The sequence below is a fragment of the Lagenorhynchus albirostris genome, chromosome 8, assembly GCF_949774975.1.
Source record: "Lagenorhynchus albirostris chromosome 8, mLagAlb1.1, whole genome shotgun sequence".
Classification (NCBI taxonomy): Eukaryota; Metazoa; Chordata; class Mammalia; order Artiodactyla; family Delphinidae; genus Lagenorhynchus; species Lagenorhynchus albirostris.
Genome location: NC_083102.1, coordinates 58,163,458 through 58,185,303, shown reverse-complemented (window position 1 = coordinate 58,185,303; position 21,846 = coordinate 58,163,458). Strand labels below are relative to the sequence as shown.

General features: G+C 37.4%; 1 protein-coding gene across 4 annotated transcripts in view; it reads right to left on the bottom strand.

Moving 5' to 3' along the window:
* PPP1R9A (protein phosphatase 1 regulatory subunit 9A) overlaps positions 1 to 21,846 on the bottom strand; it is a 326,308-nt gene that overhangs the window by 28,081 nt on the left and 276,381 nt on the right. For 2 of the 4 annotated variants that reach the window (XM_060157052.1, XM_060157053.1), the window contains exon 11: positions 11,547 to 11,704. In XM_060157052.1, the coding sequence (XP_060013035.1) occupies positions 11,547 to 11,704 (158 nt within the window). Of the gene's footprint in view, positions 1 to 812; positions 897 to 995; positions 1,084 to 10,737; positions 11,036 to 11,546; positions 11,705 to 21,846 lie in introns of all 4 variants that reach the window. The other 2 variants (XM_060157051.1, XM_060157050.1) reach the window with 2 other exon arrangements.

Here is a 21,846-nt window from a genome sequence, read left to right as displayed (position 1 = left end):
TTGAATGCCTCCTATGTGCCAGGTACCATTTTAAACGCTTTACATGAAAACTCATTTAATCCTTACACTAACAGGTAGCTACTCTTATTATCCTCATTTCATATATGAGAAAACAAAGGCACAGAGGCTCAATAACTTGTCGAAGGTTTTAAAGGTAGTGACTGGGAGAGCGCTGATTCAAACCCAGGCAGTTGGACTTCAGAGACAGCTCTGTGCTTTACTGTCTCCCTATATAAACCTAAGTTTACAATTATGTAATCTCAGCATAAAGTTGGGAAAGCTTGACAATGTGCTATACAAAGCTCACTTCTCTATAGGAAAGTCTCTATTGAACAGTAAGCATAGTTGATGGCGCCAGCAAAAATCAACTTAATAGCTGAGTTCAGTGAGACACTGGTCTTTCTTACCCGCATGTGGACCGAACAGTCCTGAAAGCCAACAATATACTTAAATGCAAAATTACCCTTTCAGACTTATAACCAGAAGACACAAGAATTGTGGGTAGCCAGGCAAAAAAGCTGAAATGTGTCTAACTGACACATCACATAGATACATTTATACTGTATTTAGATAAACATTTATTAAAACTGTTCATGTGACCATAATTCTGCAATTAAGCCAATGGATCTACCCGAGGCCAGGTGTAGGCTTCAATCGGAGTAAGACAAATACCAACTGCAATTTGTTTTCATCTCACCTCTAGCTGTATCACTTCAGCACAGAGATAAGGACCACTAATTCCGGTTAACAATGGAAAGGGGCCAGAAAGTTTAGATGCAGAGATACATCTGTTCTTAATCACCCACCCGTACCTGCTACCTGGAGAAAACCTACTGGCTTCTTTCTCTTTTTCTTTCCATTTCTTTCCCTTGTTGGAATTCCTTCGCAAAGGCGCCCTATAATGACAGCACACAGTCAGAAAGGGGAATTTGACATTTTCTCCTTTAATCCTTCTCTTACAGAGGGCTTGCTTTTTAACTTCATGAAGAGCTTACCCCAGATCCACAAACTTCCGCTTAATTTTTCCTCCTCGCACCACCAACAAACTTGATGCCCTCAGTGATCTGGGACCTTTGGCACCATCTAGGATATACATATATGTGAAAAAAGCAATTATTATTTTTAAAAAGCTACTGTCAAAAGTCATTGCGTCTCTGAATCTATGGGGTTTGCATCAATTCCTAACAGTAAAAGAAAATACTGGATGCCTTTATTAACATACAGGAAACATAGCTATGTTGAGGAACATTCAGTCAAACCAGGAGAGGTCCTGTTAGACAGAAGCCCAATACTTATCACAAAGAATTTTAGCTGCAAATAAACTGGAATGAAAAAAAATAAGCAAGAATAAACACTATCAAATCATTCTTTACATTCAAAGCAGGGACCAAATGACTTTCCTTCTGTTCCTTCTCTGGCTCCAACTCTTTGCTTCAAATGTCTGGCCTCTGTCCTCCATGCCTTTCTTGCCTTTGGTTTTAGCACCTTCTGACAGGACCCCAGCTCACTTCCCCCATATGTCCCAAGTCCAGTAAAGAACGTCACCCCTGAGAGTCTAAGAGATTAGGGAGAAAGTGAGAGTCAAAGCTTTCCCTTCTCATCTGCCCCTTGCTAATGGCTTGTGGCCAGTCTTGGGATAGAGGAGACAGAACATGGGGGAGACTTCTCAAGCAGGAGCTCAGCTATAAAACATTTATATTTTTGAAAGGTCTTTTTTTAGAAGTTGGCTTTAAGCACAACTTGGCTGGCTTCCCATGATGTGGAAGACGCCAAAAACCTCCCCAGTGCTTGCTCTGAATGATCTCTGCCTCTCTCCGAGTTACGCTGGCACTCTACAGCACAGCAGCTGCTGGGGGATGGGGACCCTTGAAATGATGCCAAAAACCAGTCAGAGGAGACGCTTTGCCAATGGAATTCAATGTCAGTTGTAGGAACTAGATTCCACTGGTGGCACTTACTCTACCTTGGACAAGGTAGAAACTCCTAAGGCTCTACTTGGAGCTATTTAGCAAAGAATGCTGTTTGGCATTATATTTCAGCATATCCAGTCATCTGAGATCATTAACAAGGGGTGTCTTTGATGCATATCTGTGTATGAAACTGCTCTTTCCCAATTGTCTGTTGGTGTCTTTCTCTTTTTAAAATTGAAAAGAAAATCCAGCAACCTTCTGGCATGGAGTGTAGTTCTCCTAAGAGAGTGTTCAATTAACCTTGCAGTTAATTTTGCTTATGCTTTTTGTCTATTTCAGGAGAAACTTCTAAACACACATAACTTACAAGCCATGATGTGCACACAGTTCTCATTTAGGAGTCTATTTTCGAAGCTCTGAAGAAGCACAGGATGTTGAAAAATACTCTAAGGATTTTTAGCAATGAGCTTTTCATAGCTTTAGTTAATGATACACAGATTATAATAATCAATTCCTTGAAATGTACATAATCAAATAGAAGAGTAAGAAATATGTCCATGTCAAAATCCACTTCTAACCTCAAATATTTATTATGGCTCTTTGCATCATTACTCTTTGGGTAACTGAATTAAATAGCCACAGATGTGACACATGCACATAAAAAAATATACACACATGGCACAAACTCACTCTAAGGTGATTTTGCTAATGGACATTAAAAAAAAAAAAAGCAGGATTTCAATTTTCTTAACAGAAGCTGAAGGAAAGAAAGTACTGGATTCTTCCAAATAAATTCTAGAGCAACTCTCAACAGCTAGGAATGTGCAAAGTTAAAAGGAGACTGCCTTATTAATTTCGGAAATAAAGGTGGCTGGGAGATATTTTAACGAGTGGTGCTAAGACCAGATGAAGCAATGTACGTGGCAACACTCTGTAACCTATTAGTGTGGCAGTTATGTGGACATCTTGGGACTAAAAGCCTGATTCTGCCCATCAGAGAGCCTGCTGCTAGGCAACCTCACATCATTATCTCACACATTTGCCAAAGTGTGTTCCAAGGAACACTTCAATGAATTCTTTCAAAAGGCCGAAGAGGCAAGATTAAGTAATAATGCACTTTCCCACTTTAAATCAATCAAATCCATCATTAATGTACCTCAGAACTTCTAGTCTGCATAAAAACCAACATTGGATTGGTATGATTTCAGGAAAAGAAAAAGAATTGTGACATTTTTGTTTGTTATTTAGCTGTATGTGGAATTTCTATTAGGCTTTTTGAAATCTCTCCAATACTACGTTGACGAGCAATTAGAAGTCCAAGTCCTCATGTTGGGTGACCCAGCTTTAATCTTTGGCAACCTGGTCTTCATTTTCAAAGGTAATGATTGATTTCCTGAGCTAAATACTAAGGCCTTTTCTGGGACTGCATTCTTCTTTTATTCTGGGGACTCTGAAATCTACCTCCCAGCCCTGGCTTCTTTTTTTTTTTTTTTTTTTTTTTTTGGCAGTACGCGGGCCTCTCACTGTTGTGGCCTCTCCCGTTGCGGAGCACAGGCTCCGGACATGCAGGCTCAGCGGCCATGGCTCACGGGCCCAGCCACTCCGCGGCATGTGGGATCCTCCCGGACCGGGGCACGAACCCGTGTCCCCTGCATCGGCAGGCGGACTCTCAACCACTGCGCCACCAGGGAAGCCCCTGGCTTCTCTCTCGAGCTCAAGACCTCCTCTACTAAAAATGAGTTAATCACCTTTCCCTCATAATGCTTCTGATTTCCTACTTTCTATCAATGACAAGACCGTGTTTTCTGAGGCTAGAAACCCTGTGATCAGTTTTGACCTCCTCACTCTCTTCCCCCTGATCTCGTCAAGTTACATACGTTTCAACAGTTCTCATATCATTCTTTCCTGTCATTGTCTATTGCTCCTCCACCTTTCAGGGTCTCTTAACTCATCTCCTCATACCTAGTGTCTTTTCCTTTTCATTCCTCTGCTCAAGCATCTTGTGGTTTTCTAGTAATATGATAAGGTATCTAAGGTATTTAAATTCTAGAGCTATAGACCTAACCTACCTGTTCAATTTTACGAGCAATCACTCTAACCTGAATAAACAGACTGCTTCCAGCAGGCTGGGACAGCCCCACTCCTGTCATTTCATCTTACATGTGCCTGTCTCTATCAATGCCATCTCCCTGCCTTATATGCCTTCCTTACCTATCTTTTCTGTTTTTTCAGTCCTTCAGTAGTTACTCTAATTGTATTTTCTTTGTCATGTCTCGTTTACCAATCTCAGCTAAGGTTAACCTCGCCGTCCTCCAAGCAATGATAAAATTTACTATTTCTATATGTATAAAGGCCTAATGCAACATAATAATAAGTGAATCCTGTAAAGATGTCTACTTGCAAGGACATTAATTCAACAAATATTTCTGAAGACATGTTCTGTGTTAGGCAATGCGCTAACGGCCACATATACACTTAGAATAATGAACAAATCACAAACAGAAAACTGATAGTACTTCATTTACTCAACCTTGTCTGAACAAAGGCCCACTGCTATGTAAGTCCAGAGACTAAAACTTTAGTATTAGGCTACTCAAAGAATAGACAGGGGGAAAATATTTTCATGCCCTTTATTGCTATATAATTTGCTTAACAAACCTCTAGGAATAATCTTTTACTTTCTCTAATTTTAACTGAAATGGGGTTAGATGTTTATCATTTAGCCAGTTGTAATGGGATTCTTTCTATCCTAGTTTCCACTGAGGTCCCACAAATATGACAACAAAATTATGACTTGTGAATGTGGTACTGGTGCAATTTAGAAAACACCCAACTTCAGTTAGGTGTTCAATTGAAGAACGGAGAATTTGCCCCAGGAATGTAATCAACTACAGCTGTAACTTAATTATTACCTTTGTGGTACCTTGTTAGATCAAAAGTAATGGTATATCACTTTAAAAAATCTTGATAAACAGCAACCAATGACTAAGACATTTTCAGAGTTTATCCAGCAATGTTGAGTGGAAGAAAATGTATGTCTAAACCAGGAGTCAGCAAACTTTCTGTAAAAGGCCAGAGAGTAAACATTTTAGGCTGTGGGCTACTGACTCTGCCACAGCTACTCAATTCTGCTACTATAGTATGAAAACAGTATGTAACTGTTTGAGTGTGGTTGTGCTCCAATAAAACTTTACTTATAAAAACGGCTGGCAGGGGCTTCCCTGGTGGCACAGTGGATAAGAATCCGCCTGCCAATGCAGGGAACACAGGTTCAAGCCCTGGTCCAAGAAGATCCCACATGCCGCAGAGCAACTAAACCCGTGCACCATAACTATTGATCCCACGTGCCACAACTACTGAAGCCCACGTGCCTAGAGCCCGTGCTCTGCAACAAGAGAAGCCACCACAATGAGAAGCCTGCGCACCGCAACAAAGAGTAGCCCCCGCTCGCCACAACTAGAGAAAGCCCACGTGAAGCAACGAAGACCCAGTGCAGTCAAAAATAAATAAATTAATTAATTAATTAAATAAAAGCATTTATCTCATCGGAAAAAAAAAGGGGGGTGGCGGGACTTCTCTGGTGGTCCAGTGGTAAAGAATCCACCTTACAATCCTTACAATGCAGGGGACGTGGGTTCGATTCCTGGTCAGGGAACTAAGACCCCACATGCTGTGGGGCAACTAAGCCCATGTACCACAACTACTGAGCTCACGTGCCTCAACTAGAGCCCGCGTGCTGCCAACTACACAGCCCAGGCGCCTTGGAGCCTGCGCACCACAACTAGAGAAGAGAAAACCCACACGCCACAACTAGAGAGAAGCCCATGCACCACAACGAAGAGCCCGCACACCGCAACAAAAAATCCCACATGCCTCAATGAAGATCCCGTGTGCTGCAACTAAGACCCGATGCAGCCAAAAACTAAATTAAATAAATAAATAAATAAATAAATAAATCTTAAAAAAAAACGGGTGGGGGACAAATTTGGTTTGACGACCTCAGTTCTAGAAGACTTGTACTGATTATCTAGAGAGACATACTTATTAATTTGTCCAAGAACCTTATTAATATCAATTATATGCATATACTTTACTAGGGGCCATGAATACAAAGATGAATCAGACAAGTGAGAAAACTCTGGCTCACACTTGACAACCTGATCACTTATTATCACACACAAAGTGACAGAAGCAGAAGTAACTGTGAAAATTTCTGTGGGACAGAGAGAATAATTCACTTTGCCCGGGAATGGGGAGGGTGTGCAAAGGGTCCACTAAAGGAGGTGAGATTTAAGCTGAGCTTTGAAGAAGGACCAGAATTTCCTGGAGTGGCATGTTACGTATGAAGTTTGTACTTGTGAGTACAAATCCCATTCTAGTTCCTTTATTAAGGAGCCAGTGAGTTGTAAGAACCACACACATATAAACACATACACACAGATAAATCAGGCTAACCACACTTAACCTCTGTTGAGTCCTGCTCTGAATAGTTGATTCATCTCACATGGCAAAGAACTCAAGGATTTCACAGAATGTAAAGAGTCTTGACTGATAAGTTTCTTTGCTATCTTTCAAGGTGCAACAGAGCCTGAGAGTGGAAGGCAGAAAGTACAGGGGCTTCCTGGTTATTGATGGTGGTGGTTGTGTGGTGTCAGAGAGACAGGGTCTGTCACCAAACAAACAAGCAAGCAATAAATCAAAGAGAGAGAGAGAAACAGAGACAGAGAGACAGACAAACAGACTCTAGTCTGCAAACTCCCTGCAGGAAAGGATGGAATATTATCATTGCATATTCAGCCTTTAGCACAATGCCGGACGCAGAGCAGGTGCTCAATAACTATTTGTTGAATAAATACATGAATGAATGGATTAATACTAGTGAACATGGAAGGCACAGGAAGCTCGTCAAGGCTGGAAACTTTTATCAAGGGAAGGAAAGAATGTGAGGCACTGCTTTCATCTGGTCATAGTTAATGTCTAATAATGGTTATCATACTAGTAACTATTTATAAAGTTAATACTTTATAAAAGCTCAATTAATTGCTCCTTTCTAGTTACCCAGAAGCATGATCAATCCAGGAAAATTAAAAAAATGGGAAAGCTTAAGAGTTTGTCTCTGGAGAAGAAACTACCCACCCCGTATTTCTTGGTCCTGCTTACTACAGCTGGAAGCTTAATCCCAAAGAAGAGGCAGTAGCAAGCAAAGGAGGTATTGGAGAAAAGATGGAATGCTCACATTTTAATGCTAATCACTGCTAACCACATTTTGCTCTATATTACTGCTAATGGACTGTGAAGCACAACTCACATCCATGTAATACTTCTCCAATTTGAGATGAAACATTTGCTTTTAGAAGGAAAAGGAAAAGAGAAATAATCTAGACAAGATGTAGCCACTTTTAAAAAATTTTAGTCAGATTTCATGTGTGAGGCATCCACTCTCCGACTATAAAGCACTTTCTTTCAGACAGCTAAGTTATGCCTTATAAACTCAAACAGTGGACTACAAAGTATTAACCTATATTTCCAAAATATATGCCCCTGCTCTTTTGCCTTCTTATGAACCAAGTAAGGTCTATACACATTTTTTTTTTCTTGAGGAGATGACAGAGGGCTTCACACAAGTATATTTCTATAAAAGTGCCATTACAATCCACAATTTAGGTTAGTTAATGTGAGTTTCTGAAGCCTTCATTCTTTTGAAAGTAGGTCAAAATCACAGTGTTAAGTCCTTCACCAACTTTACAACTGCTTTTGATGAATTAGCAGGCTTGACATATTTTCTCTTGCCTCCGCTAGTATCTTGTACTCCCTAAGTACTTATTTTTTACCTTAAAACGTCTTCTGGAAGACTTGTGCTTAGGACCAGTCTGTGGAAGATAATTCCAGCAAATCAATAGGCTCAGGGAAGGAAACCAGGGAAAATATCAGGGATAAAGCTATGACACTTACTAAGAGTTACAGAACAAGGTAAGCCTCCACCATCAACTGTATTTCTATGTTCAGGATGTATTTGTAGAAAGATTACAACTTTTGCTCTGGTAGAGATAAGTGCACATGGACTTTTCAGTGTAGTGATGCACAATCGTATCTGTAATGAATGAGTGTGTCCCACATCTTTGCTAGCACTGGTTGGTGGAAGTAATCTGATGGGTATCTAACTCAAATGACGATTTCTCTGATCACTAATGAGGTTGATCACCTTTTCATATTTAATAAGTAACATGAATTTTCTCTTCAATAAATTGACGATTTATTACCTTAGCCTATGCTTGACTTAAAAAATTCTTCGAAGCTACTTGTATGTTAGACATATAGAGTCTATCAGTTAACTTTGTATATATATTATTGTCTACTGAAATCAAGAGTATTTTATAAAATAATTTTAGAGTTTAAAGGAAAAACAATAAAATAAACACCCATTTCATTTCTCACCCCACTCCCATGAAGTTTATACCTAGGAAGTCCCCAGTATATTCTCTTCCATTTTCATTCCCTGACACTCCTCCCAAGTAATTAACTGTCATTCCATTTGTAACCTCAACATTTTGTTTGTGTCTCTAAATAATCTGCTAGTTTTGTGTGGCTTAAGATTCACTATTCAGTATGATGTTTTGTCATTGCTCTCTGGTGAATAATCTTATTTAGATGATTTTTTCCTAATACCTTCTTTACTTAACAAGTTTTTATAGGAAATGTCTGAAAAATTATATCAAATTCCTTTCAATGTTTATTAATATTATAACACTTCACTTTTCCATTGTTGATATGATGATTCATACAGTTAGATTTTCTAATGTTAAACCATCCTTACATTTCCATAATCAACCCTACATGATTATGGAATATAAGTAATTTTCACTCCTGGATTTAATTTACGAGCATCATATTTAAAATGAATCTACATTTAGATTTTATATAAGATTTTCTTATATAATAAGAAATAAGATATATTTCTTAAGGTATAATAAGATTTTCTTCTTCCACATGATCTTTACTAGTTTTTAAGACTCTAGCTACATAAAATAAATGAAAAACATCTCCCGGAATAATTAACATGAAATAGATGCTCTATTTTATCTCTTCCTATCTATTTTTTTTATAGGTGAGTCAGAATTCAGTTATAAAACCACCTGGGCCCGGTACCTTTCTAAATGGAAGCTATAAAAATATATTTTATATTTCTGTATTTATTGGCTTATTCAGGTTTTCTTTTTCTTAGACCATTTTGAGTACTTTATATTTTGGTAGGAAATCCTCTATTTCCTCTAGATTTTCAAATCTGCCATAGAGTTGGCGTGCTATCTTAAAATTTTTTTTAACCTCTGTATCTCCTTTCTCATTTCAAACGCTGTGGGTGTTTTTGGTTTCTTTATTTTTTTTCTTAACCTGTCCTTCCAGGGGGCTATTCACTTTTACATAGCTTTGCTGTGTTTATTTTGTGGAGGTGTTAAGAGTAGGCTTTTCATGTTAATAAAAATTCATTAAACTCAGCTTTTATCTTCATTATCCCCTCCTTTCTATTTTCTGTTTTTTGGTTGTTCTTTCCCTTTATTTTGAATATTTATTTTATTTATTTTCAGTATTTATTTTTTACAATAAAAGCATTTAAAGCCATACATTCTCCTCTGAGTACAATATACTCTGACTACCGATTCAACTTTTGGAAATTTATTCTACAGAAATGAAAGCATCAGCATACAAGAATGTAAAGCATCAGAATGCTTATATCTTTTTCACAGTGGTAAGCAAACAAGCAAATAAACAACAACCACCTACCCCCACCTGGGATACAACTTAAATGTCCATCAATACTACAAGGGTTGCCTCAGTTATATTATCGGCTCACTATAGAAGATTATCTTGTCATTTAAATTTGTGTATATTGCCCCAGAGGGATGTCCATAAAATATTATCATGTGTATAACAAAACTGCAGAATGTCATTTGTAGAATTCACTTTTATAAAAAAAAGTATATAAAACAAAACACACACCAGAAATTATTTTTGTTTATATATATATATATATATACACATTTGTTTAAAATATATGTGTATATATATACATACGGACACACAAACACACCATATATATCTATGTGCATTTCAGATGTGAAAATAATATAACCGAATCTTCTTGGTTACTTTAAAGGAACACATCAGATGTGGTAGGAAGAGAATGAACCTGTTCTTTATATATCTCTGCATCATTTCACTTGTTTAAACAGGAATTTATTACTTCTATAAATTAAAGCCCACAATTAAAAGGACAATAATCTATTGACACTGCTATGAAATTCTGATGCTAATTCTAGGAGCATATTTTCAAATTTATTGACTAATCTCCCTGCATTATCTTTATCATAGCTTTTCTATCACATTCTTTGCAATATAAATTACTGTGAAAATTTCTTCTAAATAAAAACCAATTAATGGGTTAAGACCTATATTGTTTTCACTTTCATATATACATATTTTTTTCTAAATGATTATGTTAGTAGTTATCGAAACTATGGGCTACTATTACACAAAATCTCTCGAAGGCCTCCTGAAGAATTTCCTTCAATAGTAAACTTGTAGAAAGCTGAAGAAGTGAGATACTAATCAGGTAGGAAAAGATTTAAAAAAAGTAAAATAAAGAGAGAAGGGTGTTCTCTTATCCCATAATATAAAAGGAATGCAGTATTAATTATTAGCTATGAAAAGACACAGGCCTTTGTTTTTGTTGCTTTCGTTTTTTGAAAAGAGCCATTTTTACATGGCACAAATTGAGGTGTTAGTGAAGTCAGACAAAACAGAAGCTAAACAACAACAAAATCAACGGTACCTTTTTCTTGTAGTATTTTCTTGGTGGTGGCTTGATGGTGGCAAGGAGATTCTTCCATATCATGATCAGATTTTGAAGGAGAGGAGAATGATGTGTCTCCCCCAGTAGAGGAGGAAGGCTCCCTTTCTGGGTGCAGGGGTCCCTCTTGAAATTCAGCTATGTGGTCAGACGAGAAGGGCACACTGCCAGCCACTGGAGTGAGGGATGAAGCACCAGAATCTGATTCTGGAGAAGTTCTCAAACCCTTGGGCAGAAGTGATTTGGTAATGTGCATGTGGTTATAGAAACTGTTTGAAGGCTGTTGGTATAAGAGATTATAAAGGAGGTTATGCCACTGAGCATCAGTCCCATGTGATACTTACTTTGAAATCAGATGGACCTTTTTTTAGTAAATCCCTATGAAAACCCATTTTTGTTGGTTTACAGATAAGACTACATAGTTCACAACAATTCACCATATTACCTTTGTAGCTACCACAGATACCTAAGACATACAGAAACAATGACTTGTACACTCATTATTTACCATCAGATAAAACCAACAGCTGAATATCAAAAGCACCATCATGAAATATGACAATATGGATAATGCTCTTGGTTATTAGTCCATCAAATGAGTACAGAAAGAATTTGAATTACAACGCTATATCGAGGTGAATAAGAATTTAGGAGACAAAGAAGTGAACTATTCCAGCTGTTTCCAACTAGAATACAGAATATGGCTGCAGGAAAATCATTATCTTCAATAAGCTGTAGGAACAAGGATACAGCCCAAACTCACAAGTCAGAAAGCGGTCAGGGGCACTCACCTTTCGCTCCAGACTGTCCTCGCCATCTGTTGAACTGACACTATCATAGAGTCTTGTCCTAGAGGGCCTCTGGCGTCTGTTCTTCACGGAAAGCTGGGCCCGGGTTTTCAGTGCTTTTGAATCCAGGCGTTCTGTCTCTGGGACTGCTTCATTAAAGTCTAAGAAAAGAATATTGCAAAAGAATCTGTGAAAACTTTGGAGAGGACTGACAGAGACCATAGACACTGATAACAAAATCTCAAGGTTATCAGTAATACCAGGCAGGAAACAGGTGACAACCATGGCGGCCTGTCTGGTAACAGAGGTAACAAAGAAATCAGTGAGATTTAGGAGAAATGTACAAAGCCTAAGGGAAGAAACGAACACTAAAGATGACCAAGTCAACAACAAAAATCTAACATCCAAAGCCCATTAAAACCTTTCTACAACATAACTATTAAAAACACGCACTTGTATTTATTTATTTACAAGAATGCATGCTGGAGTGTTGGATGAACAAAGATACAAGAAGGTGTATCAAAGTTGGGAGATCTTAGAAATCAAGAAAAAAAACTAAAAAAGTCAGGTGCCAGGTCAAGAGCAGATAACAAAAGGTGACCATCAGCATAAATTTTCTACAGCAAAAGTTATCAAGACTGTAACTGTAAGGACTGTACCATTTTGGTCTTAATATATTTTTTTCCACCCAAAACAGAGTTTCTGAAAATTTAGCTTGTGCTTCTTTGAACTCTCTAGAAAGACCAGCAAAGAACTTACCTCAACAGCAAATTTAAGATAGCTGGGGAAATAAAACAAGGTCGGGCTATCCAAGCAAAACAAAAACAAAAAACAGATAAACCACCACAAGTACTTAATTTACTAGTATTATGGATGAAGTATAATAAACTGACCATTGATAGATGGATGGATAGAGAAGATGTGGTGTGTGCGTGTGCGTGTGTGTGTACACAACAGACTATTACTCAGCCATAAAAAAAGAATGAAATCTTGCCATTTGTAACAACATGGATGGACCTAGAGGGTATTATGCCAAGTGAAATAAGTCAGACAGAGAAACACAAATACTGTATGATTTCACTTATGTGTGGAATCTAAAAAAGAAAACAAATGAACAAACATAACAAAACAGAAACAGAGTCTTAGATACAGAGAACAAACAGGTGGTGGCCAGAGGGGAAGGGATATGGAAATGAGTGAAATAGGTGAGGGAGATTAAGCAGTACAAGCTTCCAGTTACAAAATAAATGAATCATGGGCATAAAATGTACAGAGTGGGGAATACAGTCAACAATAGCATAATATCTTTGTATAGTAACAGATGGTAAACAGACTTACTGTGGTGATCACTTTGTAATGTATAAAAATATCGAATTGCTATGTTGTGCAACAGGAACTAACATAGTGTTGTAGGTCAATTATACTTCAAAAAGAAACCCCAACCAACCAACCAAACAAACTCACAGAAAAAAGAGATCAGATTTTGGTTACCAGAGGTGGGGGTGGGAGAAGGGGGACTTAGATGAAGGTAGTTAAAGGTACAAACTTCAGCTATAAGATAAATAAGTACTAGGGATGTAATGTACAACATGATAGATATAATTAACACTGCTGTATGTTATATATGACAGTTAAGAGAGTAAATCCTAAGAGTTCTCATCACAAGGAAAAAATATTTTTTTCTCTTTTTCTTTTACTTTGTATCTATGTGAGATGATGGACATTGACTAAACTTATTGTGATAATCATTTCATGATTTATGTAAGTAAAATTATTATGCTGGGGCTTCCCTGCTGGCGCAGTGGTTGAGAGTCCGCCTGCCGATGCAGGGGACACGGGTTCGTGCTCTGGTCTGGGAAGATCCCACATACCGCGGAGCGGCTGGGCCCGTGAGCCATGGCCACTGAGCCTGCACATCCGGAGCCTGTGCTCCGCAATGGGAGAGGCCACAAAAGTGAGAGGCTCCGGTACCGCAAAAAAAAAAAGTAAAAGAGCTGAAAAGTTAAAAGAAATACCGTCCCCCAATTTCCTTTCATTAACTTTTAAGTTTATATTCCAAGTTATGTGTATGCATCTTTGTCTCATTTTGTTTTTCTTGGATATCTTCTCTCCCCACCAGAAACTACACTGATTTTTCAAAGGGAAGTGTTTAAGTCTTTAAAGAAAAAGACTCAAAGAAAAACAGAGTGAAGTGGAACACACACAAAATGACCTGGTAAAGGCTAGAGGAAGAAACCACTGTAGTTCTCTTTAGTCTGCCTCTCCCCACCCTTAATCTTGCTGCCCAGAGTCTAAGTCAGGACTCAAAAGTTGCAATTCTGAAAGGGAAGAGGGTAGATTACCCACGAACACTGGCTGAATAGGCACTGGCTGAGGAAAAGTGTTCCCCTAGTTGAATTTATTTGGAATGCTGTTGCTCCTTACATTTGCATAGGTAGCCACTCCTTAGAAATAATGAAGTTTGGTCATTAACCCTATTTTACCTTTTCAGAGCGGCAGTCATTAAATGAAGTCATGATGTTCAAGAAATTAATGATCAAGTGCTTCTTGGATTTAAATTATTAAGAATAAAGCAAATAACTGAGCTGTAGAAAATATTAATATGTACTGATATTAATAGAGTAAATCAATTTCTCACAGTAGCATTACCCCCAGGAAATTCTTTTCACAGTATTAAATATTATGAAGTATTATGTTCTAAATATATTATATTATAAAAGCAAAACAAGGAAGCACCTCAGGTTGTACCTTTCTTACCTATGGAACTTAGCACTTGGCATATGGTTCTAACAAATAAAATTAAATATATTTTTCCCTGAGAGGTACATCCACTGAATAAAAATATGTACAGGCTTGCCTTTTCATTTCATTTGCCTTTTCTTTCTTGAAAGAAAAGTGAATATTCAGAAAAGTCAGACCATTCAGGTATATTTAAAGACAGCTAAATATTTTCTATCAGTAGTCCCTTTATTTTTTACATGTCAATGAAGAAAAAATAATCTCCTTGATCACTTTAATTTCCTCTTTTCAATAAAATCTGAACTTGTAGCTGCCCATTAGGAGTTGTGATAATTGGGAGAGAATCAACTTCACCAGCTCTTGTTTACATATAAAAAGTGGAAATACCACATGGAGGAATGCAATAATATAATTAGATATACTGCCATATACACACATCTTACAACTTATCTATCTCATATTTAGACTGTACATTTTATAACACCAAGCACTGTCACATACATCATCTCATTTGTTCCTCACAACAGCCCCAAGAGACAGAGCAGCCAAGTATATTTTTTCCTCTCCTGAAGCTCAGAAAACTTGACTGTCTTGTCCTCATCCACATATCTAGTTTATGAGCTGCCGTGACTACGTATTCTAGTTTTCTGACTCCTAGGCCACTAGTCTGTACACACCAATTTAGCTAGTGTTCAACAAATTATTAGAATAAGATTTTAATGCAATTAGAGTTCAGTGTGTTCAGCTGTCAATTCACAAATGATGTGACTAGTCTAGAAAATTCACTTCTCCAACATGTTATTATGAAATGTTATTAATCTTCCACATTCGTGGAAGAGCATAAAAAAGGAAGACGTTGAAAACTATAGAAAAACTATTTCTCGGATGATTTCTTCTTTGGTTTAGTAACAACTTTGGTTACCTGGTGACAAAAAGAACCAAGTAGGAAGCTCATTCTACTTTTGTAAACATGGTTCCTTTTGCAATAGAGACCTAACTCTGGAGGACCTAGCATAGTATATAACATCCAGGATTGCAGTAGCTACCTCATCACTAGGTGCTGAACAAATAAAGTGAGGGAACGTGAGAACTGCTTATCAGCAGGGTTGAGAGTAGAGAGAATTATTCTGGGGCTTCTGCCCCATGACTGTTCAGTAATTTGCCTGGTCCTGGTGTTGGACAAGCCCCAAATGGCAATCTTGTATGCTTGCTTTATCATCAGCTAGCACTGACTGGGTGCCCACCGCTGGAGCACACACATGTAATGATACCTATTAAACATGAAGTTAGCTGGAGTCTGAGAAGCAGTGGTTTAAATCCATTATCCAAGTGGCCAACAACTCATCACACCCAATTAACAATTTTTGAGGGCCTGAAAACAAAGATCTCAGGGCCTCTTTATAGCAGTGATTAATGGGTTATAAATCAGTAATCTGTATTCCCATCCTGAGGAAAAAAAATTTTTTAAGCTTTATAAAACTGGAATGGAGCTAAGGACTTTCACTTCAACAACTCTTATATCAGAAGGAAGTTGGAAGAAATGGCTGTCCAGAGGAAGCAACTACTAAAGACTCCGCAAGTAACAACTCCCTCACGAGTATTAGTGTGAGAGAGGAGGAAAATGTGTACAGGATTATGCTGCTGGATAACTAGAAGGGTGATCTAATGACCACTAGAAGCTATATTTTTCTATCATGTCATATAAGAATCAGAATACTATAATTCAAACGAACCTTAGGGATTCTGGCCCAGCCTTTTTTCTCAGGTAGGAAAACCAAGGCTCCCAGGTCACTAACTTGTGTACTGACTTTATCACAGTTAATCTGTGGAAGACTGGATAGAGCTCAGTCCTCAGAAGCCTATCCTCTTTCTAGAAGGACACTCTCAAGTCTGAAAGTAAATTTCACAAGTCACCTTCCACCTTCTTCGAAACTTCTTTTTAGTCTTACTCTACGTTCCAAACAAAAATACATGTCAAGGGGTAACTTTGCACATTCCCAGAAGGATATAGCATCGGAAGAAAAAATAAAATGGAGGGATTTTATTTGACTTTGTATTTATCCAAGGAATAAAATTCTTACATAGAAAAATTAGCTGTCACTTTTGTGGATGATGATGTGGCAGGAGAAATCCACCTGGGTCAACATTTCTAAGTTATGAGCTGCTCAATGTAAGGGCTTCGGTGGCCATGTTCTCTCACTGTCATTCATTCTCTACAGAGATCTTAATCAACAGCATAGCATAACACTACTTTCATAAACGCAAGACCCTGGGTTCTTCCTCTACCCCTTGTCTCCAGTGTATCTTGTTCTGCTGTCCATTAGAATTAGAGGAAAACTTCCCTTTCCTCTCTCCTTTCTTCTCTGTTCTTTCTTTCAGACCCTCCAGACTCTGAAATAGCCTATCTCTGACCCAAATGCAGCTAGAAATACAAAAGAAGAGCAGATACAAGTGGATCAATAAATATAGACAGACAAATGCAGAAAAGGTATGAAGTAGCTAATGATAATGCAGGTTTGAGTGGGTGGGACTCCACCTCAGTACACCTGCATTTTAAGTCTAGCTTCAATATTGCTTCACATTGGATCCTTTAAAAGAAGTTAATGGATTCGATCACAATTTTAGCAGCTGTTATGAAAAATGTTCTGTGAAATTAGGATGTTATAGATCATATCACACAGAGACCAGTTCTCTACAGTAATGCTCTGAGTCATTCAGTTTTTTCAATAGATTGACGTTATTTTTGACGTAAATGGAATGCTGCTCACAGATCAGACATAGGCTGCGAGGGAAGTAGGGGAATGGTGCAGCATAACAATGGGGTCTGCTCCGCATTCTTAGGCTCATTATTCTCCTCAAAAACAGTCACACACACCTTATACCATCACACTGCCTGGCTTGTGCTATCATCAACCGAAATGCCGAGCATAATGAGGCACTCGGTGGCATCTTTAAACTTGAACAGTATCTGCATATCGTTCAGTCACTGCAAGTTCACAAACGATGGACCCATGGGGCTTTGGGTTGATACACACCGCATTCAGAGGTAGGCTAATGTACCTCAGAGAGGCGGTGTACAATAGTTGCCGTGAGAGGAGACCTGGAGTTAGTCTTCCTTGAACAGAATCCAAAACGGTGGCTCTAAGTTGGGCAATTTCTCTAATCTCTCTTTCCCTCAGAATCCTCAGCTGCTAAAATGGGCATGATAATAACAACATAATAATAACTGCATTGTCATGAAGACTAAATGCATTAAATAGATATACAAATGCTTGAAAGAGTACATTATAAGCACTCAACAAATGTCTTTATTTACTGACATAAAAAGATTAGCAAGATATTCTTAAGTGACTAAAGCAAGGTGCAGAACGTGTATATTCATTTTAAATATTAAAAAATCCCAGCAACATAAAATACATTTTTCCAACAGTAAATATATGCATATAATTGCATAGCAAGCGAGCTGGAAAGATATACTTCATACTGATAATGGTAGTTACCTCCAAAGAAGATATTAGATTTGGAGCTGTTGGTCAACAGGTACTTTAGTCTTATTTGTAATGTTAAATTTGTGTTTTGTTTTTTTTGCATTAGGTATTAAAAAAAGTCTATATATTACTTATGTAGTTAAAATTAATAAAAATGAAAAAACACGTATTCAGTAAATTTACTTTTACAGACATCTTAATTTCATTCTAAGCTGATAGCTCTAGTGTTCTAGGACTCAGGATTATCAGATGTTGGTATCAGCTCAGGATACTCTGTCAAAATCCCTGTGACTGTCAGCCTGCCCTATGTGAGATGGCTGTTCTTTCATCACATCTATGGAGACTGTTTGCCTGCCTTGCTATTTCACTGCCAGGTGACTGGGACTAAATAAGGGCCCTATAGTTTAGCTTCCTTCCAGTTACTACTTTGTTTCAGTATTGTACGGGGAGGATGTACTGAATCAGACACGGTAATTTGAGACCAAGTTATACAACTTCAGCTCATCTTATGATAGCACTTTGGTTAGGAACCCATCCATGGGTAACTCTCACTCTGAACTCTATTAATAGTCGAATTCTTTATAACCACCCCAAACCTGATAAATTTTGTATCGCAAGTAGTATTTATGAAATTTTAGGAGGCTGATTTGATTTCTTACCATTTTAGAACAAGCAGAAGATTATTGCTGTTTCTTAATTTTTTAATTAGGTCTGAGTTTATTGTTGTATGAACTATATATTTCATTTGTTAATCTTTGAAAAACATTGAGGAATTCTTTTTTTACCTAGTTATGAATAAATGCAATCTCAAAACTATCTGTATGGTTTTGAAACATAATTTGGTAATCTGTTTTAATGTAGTGCTTCGCCAGTGCAGTCTGATATTTAACTTAGCCTTCTTCAGCTTACGGTCAACCTACACTCCTATTCTCTAAGGGGAGAGAGGTCCAAATTTTGCTGTCTATATCTCTTAAGACTATACTTTCAGGGATCATTTCTACAGTTCATATCTCAGGAATGACTCTTTAGTAATGCCACTAGGCTAAATTACCCATGGAAGAAGTGACTACAAGTCAGAAAAAAACTATATAAAAAACTAAATCCCATCATATATCATTTGAAATACTTGTAAGAGTTGCTTGATTCTCAGAACATAAAGGAATACAGAATTGAGATTTAGACAACAGGGCATTTAAATATCTTCGGACTCCTTCATTGTAAGCTGTCTTTAGACTCTGATAGAAAAGATTTGCATTACCCAAAATTTGAAGAAACATAAAATCAAATCAAATGGGCAAACCGGCTGGGAATTGCAGACTTCTGTGAGTAAGACTATGAAGTCATGTCAGAGCTTGGGTCTAGGCAGGTGGTTTATGTGAATATCCTTTTCTTAACACTATAGTGTCTTTGCCATGACAACAATAAACAAGCTTCTGTATTCTCACTCAGGGTTGCTTATAGGAATCTAATCAGTTTTTCTGTCAATAATCTCTGGATATTAGTAATTCCAAGCATGCTAGTTAGGCAAGTCACCAAATTATATACTGTGACATAACATCTTCCTTGATTAGTATGGGAAGAACTAAGATTTTACGTCTTTGGTAGAAAATAACCTAAGTTACCTGAGGTGATAATTATTGGCTTCCAAAACTGTGCAAAAGATACTTGCACAGTATCTTTTGACTAGAGGAAGACTGAGTTGCATAATACAGCATTAGAAGATTTAAGAAAACTTTAAAGATCACAATACTTGTAAGTTTAATAGAACAGATGTATAAGAGCTTCTTAAGTACTTGCAAAGACTGTCAGTTGCTAACAATAGTACTTAAAAAGGAAATCAAATATAAAAAATTTATAAATGCAATTTTAAATGTTTGTACATGTTCAATTAGCTAAGTCTGTAAATAGGAACTAAATATTATTCAACAATCACTTAGCAGTGATTTGCAAATCAAGTTTTAAAATGTAAAGAACTAGGTTTTTGATAATATAACTTGAATAAATCAAACATTAAAACCAAAATAAAAATAAGAATGACTTTTTGGTGCCCCAAACCCTTCTGTTTCATCAGAAAACTCACAAGCAACAGAGTTTTCAGTTTCAAATTTTCAAATACGTTCTAATTTTTCCTAACTTTCCTCATAAGTGGAATTTCCTATAGGTCTCAGAAATAATCAGGGCACAGCATTGAAGTAGAACATTACTTCATGTCCACCTAAGAGAATTCAGTTATAACCTGATGTCTGTGCCCCATATTAACAGAAAAAACCTTAAGGATCTCAGTACTATAACTACTGGAACAATATGGTTGGCAGACTGTTCAGAACCATGCACACAAGAGAATTTTCTGGTCCTAATTCCAGAAATAGCTGTTCGAGTTTTAATTCTATAGATGCTGTGACCCCATGATTGATTGTGTTTCCCTCTTGGCTGGTAGACATCTTAAGTGAAATCTTAAATAATCTACAGGAACCCACTGCACACACTTCATATACAAACCACCCCATGCAGCATCTTCTCCTTCCTACTTTTATATCCCTCCACCCTGATTTCCCAGCTAATTCGTTTAGTCAGCTTACCTTAGCATAATCATATGCTGTCTTCCAATCTATAAAATTAGGATTCCACGGTGAACCAGAGCATATTTATATGCTCTGACATATAAATATGACATAAAAATATGACATTTCCTTGAAAAGGAGCTATATTCCACATTTGGGTTAAAATTGTCTTGACTTCCAGAAGATCATAATCTACCTTTACAGTTCAATTGGCTTTTGAATAAAATTTTATTTTAATTGAATTTTATTCAAAAGCCAAAATACTCAAAAGCCAAAATAAAATATGAAGTAGCTTACTTTTCCTAAAATGAACAGAAAATTACTTAGCTTCTGAAAAAATAACTTGCTTTCCATCAAAACAACTTTAGATCTCTTCTAGCACTAATACATATTATCAGTATGACTGAAGGGTCTGGTGACTTCTGTGAACTTATGAAGATGCAGTGAGAAACATGAACCAAGGAGAGTTGCCGTTTTGCCACTAAATACCTCCTTTTGAATGCCTCATTGATTTGTCAACAAGTCTTAACGGCTTACACATAGACAGATGCAAAACTTGCACAAAACTAGACAGGCAACTTAGGTGCTTTGCTTTTTGAGTAAGAGAACAGATTTTGGCTTTAATGATATGCCAGAAAACAATAAGTATTGATTTCTCATTTATTTGGCTTCTTCATTAAAATTTTCCACAGTGATTTACTGGGAATGTTCAACCTTTAATTAGTACAATTCAATAATATTTCATGGTCAAAATTACTTATTGGGGATCAAGAGTTACTGAAGGGACTTCCCTGGTGGTGCAATGGTTAAGAATCTGCCTGCCAATGCAGGGGACATGGGTTTGAGCCCTGGTCCGGGAAGATCCCACATGTCACGGAGCAACTAAGTCCGTGCACCACAACTACTGAGCCTGCGCTCTAGAGCCCATGCACCGCTATTGAGTCCACGCGCTACAACTACTAAAGCCCACACACCTAGAGCCTGTGCTCTGCAACAAGAGAAGCCCGCGCACTGCAACAAAAAGTAGCCCCCGCTTGCCGCAACAGTGAAAACCCAACGCAGCCAAAAATAAACAAATAAATATTTTTAAAAATTACTGAAAATAATCTGTTCAGGAAAAATAAAAATTGTGAAAGTTTACCAAAAAATTATATCTATAGGCATGATAAAGAAAGCTTGAATCTAGTCAAGAATTCTCCCCTGCCCCAATTTAGAACTAAACAACATGACAGCATGGAATAATTACTTCACTGCTCTGTATCTCATGCTCTTGTATAAGACACTCCTGATGATGTAGTGTAAGCATTCACTTTCCTTTTAATAACTTTCCATTTCATGAATTCTGACTTTAATCATGTCTTTAACCTTCTTTTAAAATTCTGGGTTCCAGTGCTAAAAGTGAATGTTTAATGTACTCTCAGACTCTATCAGGAAATAAATCAGATGCGGTGGTAGGAGTCTGGCCTGGCCTCATATCTACAGGTAGCAGAAAAGAGCCACTAACATTGAGGGCTC